This window comes from Dunckerocampus dactyliophorus, chromosome 3 (genome assembly GCF_027744805.1).
Source record: "Dunckerocampus dactyliophorus isolate RoL2022-P2 chromosome 3, RoL_Ddac_1.1, whole genome shotgun sequence".
Taxonomy (NCBI): domain Eukaryota; kingdom Metazoa; phylum Chordata; class Actinopteri; order Syngnathiformes; family Syngnathidae; genus Dunckerocampus; species Dunckerocampus dactyliophorus.
This window is the reverse complement of record NC_072821.1, coordinates 10,619,086-10,634,316: the sequence shown is the minus strand read 5'-3', so window position 1 is coordinate 10,634,316 and position 15,231 is coordinate 10,619,086. Positions and strand designations below refer to the sequence as shown.

Here is a 15,231-nt window from a genome sequence, read left to right as displayed (position 1 = left end):
TCGTTTTTAGTATCATTTGGAGCGGCGTTACGATGCATACAAAGAAAAGAAAAAAGTGTTTTTAGCGCATGATTGGGAAAGCAGCATAGTACGTCACAGAGAGCAGTCATCTTTCCCGCAGCGCTCCAGCATCCAACTGACAACATAGCTAGTTGACTACGTCAGCGAGTGCAGCTTGTAGGGCTGAGATGTCATCGTGCGTCGACGCGAGTTGCCGATATGAACCAAGAAAAGGTGTGGGAGACTTGTAGATTTATATACAGATGCGCCAAAATGTTACTCTACTTTGATTCACTTTGTATGGACTTATTTCAGGAGCAAAATTCGCATGAAAGGGTTGAAAAACGTAGTTTTTTAATTTTTTCTACTCGCACAGTCTATTCATATGCGAGCCGGTTCTCCATTTGAACCATCAGCCGTTCCCTCATGGTCTGTTTCCCTTCTTGTTCAGGCTGGATGGGTGGAGTCACACGCAGCACCTCGTCTTAAAGGGGAATGAACATAGCATACCAGCACACACAGTCAAAACAGACAAAAAAGACTTTTATTATCTTTATTATTAAAACACCGAATTTCGGTTTATCGCCCCGGCCTAGCTGAACGTGTAAGGATGAGCGCAATACATTTGTTCCGACGGGAAATAATGGAAATAGAAATAATCTGTTGCGGTGTCGAGCTGTCCCCACCATTAAAACCTCTACTAACTGTACAGGAAATGTCCTACGTCATATTTTCACATTTCGTACAGTTCTCAGTCAAAAACCAAATATTCCCATCATGTTTATTTGAACCCATCAAGAGCACATCTCTCATTATATCACACAGTTTCACCTTTGTGACTGCTTCCCTCCACAGACGCTTCTTATAGTCTCTCCTTCAGTCTAGTATGAACACGTGCTTCTGTAACCTTCCCTCAACACAACTCAATTATGATGTGAAGGAATAGGAGAGCTGAGTGGGGGGGGGGGGGGGGGGGGGGGGGCAGACAGGAAGTGACGTCGGGGGTTGAGAGTTGCGTTTGAGCTTGACGTGGGTTACGGCTGCAGCAGTAGCCCGTGTTCGGGATTATTGTGCCTGTTGTGAGATCATTCTAACTTGTAATAAAAGTCTGTTGTTCTGTTGTTCTGGCAATCAAGTCCGGCGCTAAGCACTTTAAATTAAATGTCAAATGTACAGACAAAATTGAATACGATGGTCTTTCTGAGTGTTCAGCACATTCCTTTCCATGCCCGTGTTGAGTGTAGAGCAGAATGATGCTGCCTGGAGGAGCTGTGTCATAGTGGACACCTGCATAAATGGAGGACTTAGCTGACGTCATGTTCTTCTTCTTTAGACATACCAATTGAAACCGAATCAACAGTGCCTCTGCTGGCTACAGCCAAGTAGTGCCCTCCATTTCGACCCAATTGCTTTAAGACGCAATGAATCAACAACCAATTCCACACGTCTTTACGTGTCATTTTGGACTTTATACATTACAATCTTACATTTAACAACACTGTCGTTAATCGATGTCACTGAATGAGAACATTATCCAAATAAAACGGTACACAAACACATCCTTGCAGTGGCGGGTGCTGCAGATGAGTAACTATAAATCCAAAGCATGCAGTCAGGATACAGCATTATTCTCTCTCTGCACAGAGTCGAGGGAGTGGCGAGCTGAGACAAACATCACACCCACACGTTGAAATAATGTAAAACAGTCTAATGCTTCCCTGAATCCGCTACGGACATCTCAACAACACACTACTGATAGATGACGGGAATCAAACCCTGCCTCTTGCTATATACTGTAGCATGCAAAAACAATTTGTTTGTCGTACAACGCCGCATCTCTCCAGGGAGCGGTGGGGAAACACGTTCGCCTGGGATGAACCGGCCCTCTGGGAGAGAGCAGGCTCATTTGAACAGTGAAGGGTAACCACAGAATACGAAAGCAAAGGCATGAATCAAACGAATGCTACATGCTAGGAGAGCGATGCACGAGAGGACACCTGAGGGCAATTTCATTTCACTTATTTTACATGTGAGTGCACCTGGGGGAAAAGCTCAGTCGATACTGTCTGTGTGATGACCTCCACCAAGGAGGAGAGCTTTTCAGGATAACACGAACAAAATCAATTTTTACTACTTCAGTAATGAAATGCCAGAAATGTTTAATTATTCTTTTTTAATCACTTTTTGTACTTTAGTTTTTTCCCTCATTGAATACCGCAGCCATTCCTAGCATGTTCCAAACTCAGTATGTGTAAAGTGTACAAAAGTAACGTCTAAATTTTAAACACTTCAAAGTGGAAATGTTAAATTATGCTTTACTTTGTGTGTTTGTGTTCGCGCTACGACATGAACATGGACACCCGACAGCAGTGAGTGACAAGACATGAAAGGTTATTTTATTCGTGCCAGATGAAAATTGACGACAATTTTTATGCCGTTTAATTTGTAATTGTGAAATATATTTTGGAAAATTGTTCAACCTACTCTTTTACACCACTGTTGGTAACATGCTGTGGTGTTCTTGTATTTATTTTGGTTTAAAAAAATGTCTTGACCTTGAGTCAGTTGCGTACAGTCGCTTTAAGAGATGCTATGGTGATATTTCTATGCTTTTATACCGCTGGCAGTGGTCCCATATGGCTCTCTGCTGTATATCCTCTAATACAGTGATCCCCAACCCCCGGGTACCGGGGCGTGGGTCATTCGGTACCGGGCCGCACAGAAAGAAAAAATAATTTCCATTATTTATTTTTTTTGTGATGTTTTATTGTGAAAAGTGTCCGGATTCTCTCTGTTACATCCGTCTCACTTGACGCATGTCTATTGTGCGTGTGCTAACTTTCTCTCGCCGCACAGATAGACTACTACTGTATTTTTAGCATTTTTCTTTCACCTCATATTTGGTGTCAAATGCTGATACTATGTGAGAATGCATAAAGGTAAGTTTTGATGACTTATTGAGTGCTAATGTGCACATTTGTCTCAAGTGAATTCATGCTAGCACACTGCCTTTTACCACACACGTCAAACAGTGATGTAATAATCTCTCTGGAAAAACTCCAGGCTTGAACTGGTGGATGGTGGGTCGGCATTCATTTTGTCTCAAAAAAGGTTGGGGGCCACTGCTCTAAGACATTTGGAGAAAGTTGTGAAATTAGTGAAAAGAACTAAAAAGTGTTGAAATATTCACGCTGAAGTACTTTTTGGGAAATCCTGAGAAAAAGCCTGATAAGTCATTAATAACAAGTGTTGAACTCTCCTTTTAATGCGTTCCGACTTTGTGACGCTTCACTGACACGGACGCAGCAAATGGGCTCCTCCACTTTCCACTTCTGCACACGAATCCTAGAAACCAGAAAATTCCCAAACACTGCAACCAACAGGGCGTCAAAATCCTCCTCAGTCAAATTTCAGCCACTAAAAATGCTCCATGGGGTCACCTCGTGACTTCGTCAGGCCACATGTAGGACTGATGGACATGCTGGTTGAATGAAAGCCACTTGGGTAACTTGGAAACACAGAATAATTCAAGAATGTGTGAAATGGAGGAAATGAATATTGCAGTACTGTGCATATTTCTCTTTTTGTTTTTGAGCGACATTGTGAAAAGCGTGAAGGTATTTGCTCGTAATAAAGGAAATACTTTCACTGAATCACCTACTTTGGTCTGTAATTACGCTGGACCAGCCAGGACTCTTCTCGTCTTGTGTTGGTTACTAGCATTATCACATCGTATTAATTGCATGGTTACCGCATTATTCTCACTACTCATACACAACTATAGGGGCAACGACAACAACAACAACAACAACAACAACAACAACGGAACAAATGGTCTCTTTTGCATCAACTTGAATAGATGTTATGATATTTCCACATTAAATTCTCCAATCCAAGCAAACAATCCAATTAGGTCACACAAAAAGAATTGGGTACGAGTGTTTACGTGACAATGTGAGAATTTGTTAGTTGTGGTCGTGACAATACCAAAAACAGGTCAGGTCGCATACCAACAAAGTCCCATTCATTCTGATCTCTAATTAAAAATTGTGCGTGGAAGCTACATTTAATGTAAAATAGGTTACAGTGAGCAAACAAACGGCAATCAGCGATTATCATCCTTTGTGATGCCGTCAGAGGGAAGTGATTTTGACGTATTCTAGCTACAAAAACACCCAATTTCTCTTGGGGGGGGGGAATATCCCCACAGACCAAGGATGACAATAAGCCCTCGATCTATTTTGATCATTTATTCTGTACCAAAGTTCTCTTATTAAATTGTATTTGAAAGTTCTGTGATCTTGTACATGATTGTGTCATTATTTACCATAACAATTAGAAACCTTCATTCTAAACAGTTGGAGCATTTTAGAAGAGATTAAAAGCTCCTATTCCAAACTACCGTAGCTCAAAAGAGCGTGTCATTGCTGTTACTATGACTGAAACCGCCGTGCGTCCCAGTAGACCGGGAAGACGTAGCTTCTGTAAAGCTGAAGGTTAAGGTGGAGTTTCAAGAAAAACTGCAGAGCATTTCAGAGCCAAAGCTGCTAAACTTTCTACCACTGACCCAAAAAAGAATTAGGGATTGGAAAAAAAATCAAACAAAAAAAGTTAGCGATAGTTCAGTAGAGTCAGCAGTGACTATTACAGCAATCCCTCATTTATCGCGGTTGATTGGGTCCAGACAATGTTCCCTTTAAGTGTTCCCGGCACGCAGCAAATTCAGGCAACGCACGAACGGCGGCCGACCCTCACCAAGCTAAAACTCAACTCTGAACCCCCAACGTCACTTCCTGTCGCCTGCCACTCTGCTCCTCCAGCGCCAGAACACATTTATAGCAACACACAAGCACAAGTCTTATTTATGTCTTAAATGGCTATTTTACTTCTATTATGTCTGCTATATTGGGTAATACCAGTGTAAAGGTGACTATATATACACAAGCACAAGACTTATTTATGTCTTAAATGGCTTATTTTTTCTGATTATATGTACTATTTTGGGTAATATGAGTGTAAAAGTGACTATGGGGTGTTATTTCATGTCTACAGGGCTCTAATAATACCAACAATTGTATTTAGAAAGTCATAAACAGGTTGTTTATGCTCTAACTACAAAAATATTCAGTGTATTAATGATGAATCTTACTTTGTGGAAATTCACTTATCACTTATAGACGAGGGATTATTGTATTACTGTTTCGGTTTTAATTCACATGCTTAAAACGACATCAAAATGCGTAATCTATCAAGGTTGTTTCGACCGCTCGCTCCTCCCTTCTCATGCAAAGGACGACTCCATGTTACTGCGCGTGTGCAGATTGATTCAGGAAAATGGTAAAAAAAAAACAAAAACTTGTTGATGTGGTTTGGAGGAGCGGAGAAGAGGAGAAGGCAAGAGGAGGAGACTGCAGAAGTTCTACAGATGAAGCTGAGGGTGGCGCTTTTCATCACAAAGATGTGAGGTAAACTATATTAAATGTCGCTTAATGTGCAATTACAGTAACAGCATTGAGACGATTCACTTGTTGGGTAATCATCCCCCAGGAGGGTTTTAAGGACTTTAAGGACTCAGGAAATAGGAGAATTTCCTCATATGCACACTTGTTGGTAGATGATAAACATTATTATTTAAAATTGTTTTAAAATAAAGAAGTAAAATAAATAATAATAAATCAACAAAATGAAATAAATAGATTTAGAATAGAATAAAAGTAAGTCAGTTCAGTAGAAGGATGTGGAGGGCCCCAATGAATGGGTTTGCCTCAGGCCCCTAAAGGACTAAATACGCCCCTGGATCCCATGACATTTTTAAATAATGCGATCAGACTCCTCCGAAATGAATCGTCACATAGTTGACTATTCTAAAACACGCCTACTGTATACCAAAATAAACGAATATTATTTTACTGAAATATATTTGTTTTTCAAGATTCAAGATTCAAGAGAGTTTTATTGTCATGTGCATAGTACAACAGCAGTTATACCATGCAATGAAAATCTTATTCTGTTCATTCTCCCAAGAAAAGAAAGAAAACACAAGAAAGAATAAGAACATAAGAAACATAAACACATAAACATATATACCAATAAATTAAGCAACAACAACAGAAGAGACATTAATACAAGTAAATAATACAAATAAATAAATAAATAAAGTGCTATGAGTGTGTGCGTGTGTTGCGTGCGGCGTGTGCGAGTGCTTCGTTGAGGAGTCTGATGGCCTGTGGGTAAAAGCTGTTTGCCAGCCTTGTGGTCCTGGACTTCAAACTCCTGTAGCGTCTGCCTGACGGTAGGAGTGTGAATAATGAGTGTTGTGGATGTGTGCTGTCCTTGATGAGGTTGTGTGTTCTGCGTAGGACTCTAGATTTATAAATGTCTTGCAGTGAGGGGAGGGCTGCCCCAACAATGTTCTGTGAGGTCTTGATCACCCGCTGGAGTGCCTTCCTATCACGTGTTGTACAGTTATCGTACCAAACAGTGATGGAGGCGGTAAGGACACTTTCGATAGTGCATCTGTAGAAGCAACTCAGGATTGTGGTGGACATGCCAAATTTCCTCAGTCTTCTCAGGAAGTACAGTCTCCTTTGGCTTTGGATTAGATGTATTTTGTGTCTGTAAAAAGAATCAGATATAATTGCATACATTAGAATTATGCTTCAGGCGCCTCGTAGTCCCTGCAGGTGGGCAATTAAACACCGTCCTCCGATTAAATGAGGAAATATTTGGGGATTTTTTTTCTGAAGTGCACTTCAGGTTTCAGCCTCGCTCTTTAAAGGATATAACATCATTTGCAGACGGAACGCAATCATCGTCATTAAAGATTAATCTGGCGATTACTTCCTCAGAAGACTGTGATAAAATGTCTTGAATAATGCATATTAATTGGAAACATGGAGAAATATTTGGTTAATTTTCATTTTCATGAAACCGTACATCGATGAATTACATTCCAAGACATTTTACTTTTTGGACTGATTCATTTATTTGTTATTATCTATGATTTTATTGGCCCAACTAAACCACATAGAGTACCAGGCATTAATGCGGGGAGGGTATAATTTTTTTTTTTATTCAACATTTTCCATGAATAAATAACATAATATATTTAATAACGCGCGTTTGAATCTCTGTGTGGAGTTTGCATGTTCTCCCCGTGCGTCTGTGGGTTTTCTCCGGGTACTCCGGTTTCCTCCCACATTCCAAAAACATGCATGTTAGGTTAAATGGAGACTCTAATTTGTCCATAGATATGAATGTGAGTGTGAATGGTATGTGCCCTGCGATTGGCTGGCGACCAGTCCGGGGTGTACCCCGCCTCTCGCCCAAAGTCAGCTGGGGTAGGCTCCAGCTTCCCCAGTGACCCTGGCGAGGATAAGCGGCATAGAATGGATGGATGGATGGAATAACACATTTCCTTGCTGACCGGCTGAGAGAAACGTGCTTCTATTGGCTCATATTGAGGGTCCATTATGAGCCCCCACGTCATATCTTACCTTATGAAGCAAAAACTTTTTGCTTGCCGCATTATCAGTTCATGTAATTGCGTCCTTTCAGTTCCGTGGAAGGTATTGTTGTTGTCTACTCATAAATCAAACTTGCTGCCCTTTGTGCGAGGCAGCATCACAGCTTTGTCAGCCATTATGGATGAATGTATCTCCTAGCACACAAGCACATGACTCGTATACTCCCTTGATTGCACTGAACTATACTGGGAAATAATACCAAGCAGATGGTCTGCTGTGCTAATTAGACGCCCTGTTTGCCTTTTTTACGGCACGTGTGTCTTTAGAAGTGACGCATGCATTAAACAGGAGGAGACATCGGACTTGCAGACCTTTTGACTTCATTAGTAGACGACCGAAAACCCTCTCAGAGATAATTTCCAGCGCTAATAAATGTTTAATTATTTGACACCAGCCTTTTTCAATTTGGGAGCAAAAACGTGTGAGTTGAATCTCAACGCTGATGCTTTCAACAGGGAGGCGCTGTTTTCTTTTAACGTGTTTGCAGATTGACTGCAGAGAGGAGCGTCAATCCGGACGCGGCCGCATGCATCCCGATCTTAATGAAGCGCAAATAAGCTCTGTGAGGTGAAAGAAGGGAAACGGGGTTGGCCTGTGAGTTAACCGAGGGTGAGTCATGGTTGTTGTTTGGGTAAACCGACTTCCAGGAAATTGTTTTTAACATCAGTGGCAGGAGGAGGCAAAAAAAAAGGAAAAGAGAGGAGTGTGATGTGCAGCTCCTTGGTCAACTGATGAATTTAAACAGCCATTTTAAGGAGAAAAGGACTCTATTCCATGACGAAAAAGCTCATGCAGTGTGAGTGCTACAAGGGACTAAAGAGTGCTATAACACACATCACAACCAAAACCTACAATGGAATTGTGGACTAAATGAGCTTTTCTTGGCACCTGGAGCTAATAGTACAATATCTCCAGCATGCTTAATAAGAATAATAGGAAATGTAGCCAACAAGCAAACATAACAGTAGGATGAAATAACATCCAAAAGCCTTTCTCTCACCCCAAGTCATGGTGAAGGTGTGACAGAAAAGACGAGAGGAAATTGTGAGCCTGGGCAGTCATTGAAGGAAACACACACACACACACACACCAAGCATAAACTCCACAACAACATTTGATACACCTGCCCAATGAAATGCAATCCAATACAAGAGCTGTGCAAAAAGATGACTGCAGGTGAAGGTGGCCGCCTCCGTCATATTAATCAATTAATCGATTTGTACTCTTAGCTGCTTGGTATTTGTTTGATGAATCCGCTTCATTGACCGCCATCATCTAAAAATTGGCAAGAAGTGATGTTTTTTGAGTGGGTCTCTGTGTCTCCACATTGGTAGTGTGCGTGTGCGCGTGTGATGTGTGTATGTGTGAGTGACAGGAAGAAAAGCTCCGACTCGCTTGAAGAAAAATCAATCGATGACCTGTCTTTTTCAGACTTCTTTCGAGGGAACAATAAAATGCCTTACACAGTAAACCCTCACCTCTTCACGCTTCGAGTTCCGCGGCTTCACTCTTTCATGGTTTTGGAAAAATATATTAAGTAATGCTGTTATTATTAGTCCAAAAATATGCATATTGAAGCACATTTTGTGTATTTCTTACCTAAATTAACGATTTTCAAGCATAAAAAAGGCTAAATGAACTGAAATACAAATATAAGGCATTTAAATGATGCGTTCAAAGATGTTGACGTAATATTCTACACTGGTCACTAAGTGTCAGTAATCTTACTGTAATGTTCGGTGACATACACATGCAACAGGCTTTTATTGCAGGTTTGAATTATTTCACAACAGGCACAATAATCCCGAGTAAAAACATGGGCTACTGTTGCGGATCCCCCAACGTCACCTCCTGTCCACCCTCCCACTCAGCTCCCCTCGCACCAGAACACATTTACAGCAACACACACAAGTCCTATTTGTGTCTTAAAATACTTATTTTTGTTATTTTGTCTACTATGTTGGGTAATACATGTGTAAAGGTGACTATAGGGGTGTTATTTCTGACTACAGGGCTCTAATAATGTTTAAAAAAACATATTTAGAAGGTGGTAAACAAGTTTTCTATGCTCTAACTACAAAAATGTTCCATTTATAAATAAGAAATCCTACAAAATTCACTTATCACGGTTGGGTCTGGAACCAATTAACCACAATAAATGAGGGATTACTGTATTCAGGTCAATCGGATATTTCTTAATAGAATTTTGAAAGGTTCAGTGTATTATTTTAAAATATCCGCAAGCACAAGGAGAACATGCAAACACCACACAGAGATCCAATTCAGAAATGTTATCTCTAAAAGGGGAACCGTGCTAACTATTCATCCACTGTGCTGCCCACATACATAAACATGAGATCATGACTGACCCCATTTGTTGAAGTTTTGTGGTTTAATACGGACACATTAAACCAAATTAGCTGCAGAATGTACAGATGTTGTTGTTATAGTTCATAAGCAACAACACCCATGTGGGTTTTTGTGGATTAAAAGAGGATGCATTTGTCCTTGGCACAAACAAGAAGCCAATAACAACAACAACAAAACAGCCCCAGTAATTGGTACTTGCTATTTTTGCTGTACTGCCTTAAATTTCCCAATTGCTTGCAGCTTTCAAAACCGGTGTTGCTGACAATGAGATTTTTTTCCTAGATGACAGAATCAACACAAGCATACTCACACGATGTATCGATAATGCACATTCATTGGAAAATGTATGACTGTTACAGTGGAAAACAACAATGTAGTATCAATTACCACACACAGACGAGCAAACACAAAATACAAGAGGCTGCCCACCCACAGGCTAATGTATAAACACGGATAAAACACCACTGGGGGACAGTATCACTCTGCCAACACCTTCCTGTTTGAGCTCCATCGTGTGTCTGCAACCGTGAAGGCTCCAATTAACGCCTCTCTATTGAATTAACTGCCAGGTCTCCGAAAGTGTCTGAGGATGTGATCGACACAAGCAAATAACCACCAGGGTCTCTCATTAAACATAAAACATTGGTATTAACATCTGGGGCTGTAGGCAACCTCCTCCTCATGATAGTAACTGCATTGAAAGTATCACGAGTAGCCAGCATTCAGCAGCCTTATGTACCTCCACATGCGCTTTAAACATGCTGGTTGCGCAACTCAGCTGTTGGTATGAAAATCATGTGCTACACTTGCCATACTGTCGTGTACAGTGAAGTCATCAGCTGTATTAATGCCTTGCCGCTATTACAACATTGGTTGTGTTGGTGCTCTGATGTGTAATACAACTTTCTCATGAACTCCCAATCATTTAAAGCCAATCATTTAAATCATTTGAAGCCTCCCTCAAATTGCTTTCAGTTATCGCCCCGTCCTCTTTGCGGTTTAGGTAAATAAACGCCCCAGCCAGGAATTACAGCGTCTACAGTAGTTTGTTTTATTTTACTTTTACTATACAGTGTTTAGGTTGTATATAAAGGTTTTATGCTGAACATCTGTGCAGTCTATTGTCTGTAATAGTGCCTGACAGTGTTTGCCGTGAGTAGCTGTGATGATGTGCTGGTGTTCACCTTTGCTGATGCATTACTTCTTTAGTCTCCGCCCCCTTCTCACAGTCAGCACATCCATTCTTAAACACCCCAGCAGCACTCACTTGTTTGCACTTGATTTGTTGCGTTTGGTCAAACATAATGCACTGTGCCAAAGTCGTATTAGAACACCATGTTTGCCAACCTTCACCCCATCTAACACACACACACAAACCTAATCTTGGCAACATTATGTGTGTCATTAGTGCTGACCCAGATGCTCTAAAACACATGTGACTGCACTGCAAATAACTTCCCTTCAGCTTATTACACACAATGAAAATATTTAATGACCTCAGGCAGGAAAATGCAGAAAAAAGTATGTGTGTGGGGGGGGGGGGTATTACAAGCAATTTTAGGCAAGTGACAGTAGAGATAAGTGAGACTAAAGCAACAGACACTCAATTAGGCACACCTATGTCAGAAATCCTTCCCAGAGAGGTATCAGTTATCAATATGTGGTTGCAGTGGTGTACAACTACATGACATCATCCATAGTTTGCACCACAATAATAAACACATTGTTCACTCTAATGATTTATAACTGCTGCTGCATCAGTTTAGCGTTCGTGAGCATTTCCAAGCCTTTAAATACGATGCGACGCAGTTTCACACCACTGCAAACTAAAATAACAAACCTGTGCAACATTTGTGTCATGCAGGTGTACCTAATGGAGTGACCCCCACTGTGTGTTCTATTCAGGTGAGCATCATCCAGTGAGTCGTGAAGCCTGCAGCAGATAGTGTGCACATTACACAACAATGCCGTGTGAAATACACACGTAGTGGAGGGAGATAAAGCTGAGACGCATGGTGATGATGATGCATCCATCTGCATGATTTTTCTTTCTGTCTGACTTACCCCCTGCGGCCAAAGAGCACCGGAGCAGGAGTAACAACATCCCCGCAGACAGCACACACTTTGCAGGCATGCCCACCGCTCTGCTCCGCCACCTGCTCCTTCTTCTTGCACGCTTCCCCTCTCCTCCTCCTCCAGCATCCCTGCCCGGGTGCAGCAAGCACCAAGTGGCCGCATTCGGGTCCGCTGTCCCGGCTTGCCCCGGCTCACACCTCCTCCTCCTCCTCCTCAGACCGGCAGCCATATCCGGTGGATGAGTTGCTGAAGTTTGGTGCGTAAATAATGCATTGGGATCAGGCTACCGTGTTCTTGTGATCCGGTCGTGTGTCCAGGGCTGCAGGCAGGGAGAGAGGGAGGGACGGTGGGTGTTGCAGGGTGCAAGGGGCTTTGTTGATGCTGCGTTGAAGCCAGTAGAAGAAACGAGCTCTACCGATCTGCTCTGCTTGGTCCACCCATCATCATCATCATCATCATCATCATTTGCGCAGGGCTGCAAGGTTCGGATTGTCGCTGCAACTTCCGGTGCATGAACACCTTCACACGTGCAAGGAATAAAATCTGCTGGCCAAACTGCACGTAGCTTAATTTCTCATTAAATTAATCTAACATTAACAGTATTTGAATGCACATCTATTACCGTACATGCAACTATACTGTAGTAGTGGAGGTAATGTCATACCTTTTTTCACCACAAGGTGTCAGCACAGACCGACAAAAGAAACAATATCGTTCATGTGCCTGCAACTTTAGTCTTCCCTCACCATTCAGCGCTTATTGTAGATTTATTAATAATGCCCCATCGTGTATGGGTTGCCATTATTTTAGCTGTATAGAGATTATAAAGTACTATATTTGCACTAATTAGCGATAGGGACATGTATAGGCAATCATGTTATAGTGCTATAATATTAGTCATTTAAAATATATTATTACAAAATAGATTAGATTGGATTAAAGATATTATATAGCACAGCATTAGCAATTATATTTTAACTATTATTACCACAAGAGTAGTTATAGAATTATACAAAAAATTAGGGCTGTCAATTGATTAAAATATTTAATCTTGATTAATCGTATTTTTGTCCATAGTTAACTCAATATTAATCACGCTTAATCACAGCTAGAAACACGTTTTTTATTTATAATAAGTCGGGCTGTAAATCTCTTTGTGGTAAACGATTTGTTACGCAGCTACAACGATAACGACATCAAATTTTACATAAAAGGATATCCATTTTGGAAATATGGGCCATTATTTTATTTTAAAATAACACAGTTAAAAATCCCCCAGTTTTTTCTTCTTTGATGCGAGTAGCGTTTTGTCCCACGGTCCATGAACGCACCTTCTAACTTTGTCCAACGCTGCACAGACAGATTACTATACTGTATTTTTCCCTTTTCCTTTCACCTCATATTTGGTCGCAAATGCTGATACTATGTGGGAATGCATAAACCACTGTGAACTACGGTGTAGTAAAACTAAAGTAAAGTAAACTGTTCACCCTTTTGAGGCTACCTGATGTTTGAAGAGCAATACTGTCACCTAGTGGTCTTTTATAGGTATTGCTGGAATTAATAATTGTCAATTGGCACTGTAGCTCTGGGTGGTGCAGGTCTCCTGAGCTCTGCGTTGTGTTTATTTGTGGTAATGAACAGGACACTGCTTGTTGCTTGTTGCAGACAGTGACCCTTCTATTTCCTGGTGTTGGACAATGTGCACTGGTCAATACCATGAGGCTTGTTACATACTCGGTCACAGGGCTGATTAACTCACATTAAGCATTAACAATGTACAGCATACATTACATAAACAATAATAAGCACGTACCTGGTGTGGGACAATGTGCACTGATCAATACCGTGAGGCTTGTTACATACTACAATGACAATGAGTTACATTAGCATCGTAGCTAACCATTCAATTGCATAGAGAAGCGCTCCTCAACTCATCTCGGATCACAGGACTGATGAACTAAAGGTGTAATTACACTCTATATATAGCCCACGAGTGAGAGAGGGCGCTATTGAGCCATTACTCCAACCACTGTCAGAACAAGTGGAATCACAATAACCAAAAGTAAACCTGTTACATATGCAGCGGCATCAGACGGGAAACTCCCACGGGACGGCAAAAAGTCGTTATAATAGAAAAGCGCGAGCCCCGTCGGTGGTGAGTAATGTCGGGTTTAAACTAGGGCTGTCAAAAACAGTGCATCAACCATGGCAACTCATTTATTTCATTATTATTTTTTTTTAATTAACGCATGTGCATTATGTCAAGCCATACCTCTCTGCTATCAGTCACACAAAGTCTGACACTCGTACGCTTATTCTAACACCAACAGCAGTGCAATTCCAGCACCATGTATGTACCTCCAACTCACAAAATACGTCTCTAGGCCTCCTCAGAACGACACTTCCTCATTGTCACGAGACGGCCAAGAGATGCATTCATGGACACTCTGACAATCACAATAATGTCTTAATTATGCACGTATGTGTGGTCTAAATAAACAGAAAGACAAAGAAAAACAATGAGTAGATATTCTTATCACTCGCTAACCCAACTCTTACTGCGGAAGTACAATTTGATGCATGTAAGTATGATCGGAAATCTCGGAAAAAACGTCTACACTCAAAACGTGAATTTAACTGAAATGACTTGGTGTCTTTGAACGCAACTCTTCACGGCCCATAATGACACGGTTAAATTGCGATTCAAATGTTGTGCTATTAAAGAGACTAGTGTTAAGCAAATAGTTTTTTCTTTTAGCTTGAGTTAAATCTTTTGTTCATTTGGAGCTGTTAATACATACCAATGTATGTTTGTATATCCTGATAAATATTTCTTTTTGATCATTTATCTTTTTGTTCATAAAACACTGTAAAAATGGGCATATTTCACACATTCACACATTGTTGCAAATGGCGATTAATCATGAGTAATTAAGTGGAAAACTGATTAATTTGAATTTTTATCATTTGACAGCCGCAGCTTGTCAACGTGTGACAACGTGTCATTGAGCACCTCCATCTCGCTATATCATGCCTATCTGTCACTACATTGTGGATGAACACCACATGCATTCAGTAAAGTCACTTCATCAAGACTTTTCGAACATTCCACACACAAAATAATTCTTAAAAGTAAGATTTGTGCTTTTCTAATATTCCACACTACAAAATAATACAATTATGTATTGATTCATGTTGATATCAGATCAATATCAATATTGGCCGATATTCATGGCTGCAATATTGGTATCGTATT

At 40.8% G+C, this 15,231-nt stretch overlaps 1 protein-coding gene across 2 annotated transcripts in view; it reads right to left on the bottom strand.

The window, feature by feature from the left end:
• Nucleotides 1-12,556, bottom strand: part of kiaa1549lb (KIAA1549-like b) — a 66,544-nt gene extending 53,988 nt beyond the window's left edge. The window contains exon 1 of one of the 2 annotated variants that reach the window (XM_054770605.1): nt 11,961-12,556. In XM_054770605.1, the coding sequence (XP_054626580.1) occupies nt 11,961-12,201 (241 nt within the window). In that variant the 5' untranslated portion in view covers nt 12,202-12,556. The remainder of the gene's footprint in view (nt 1-11,960) is intronic. The other variant, XM_054770606.1, reaches the window with a different exon arrangement.
• Between the last annotated feature and the right edge of the window lie 2,675 nt (nt 12,557-15,231).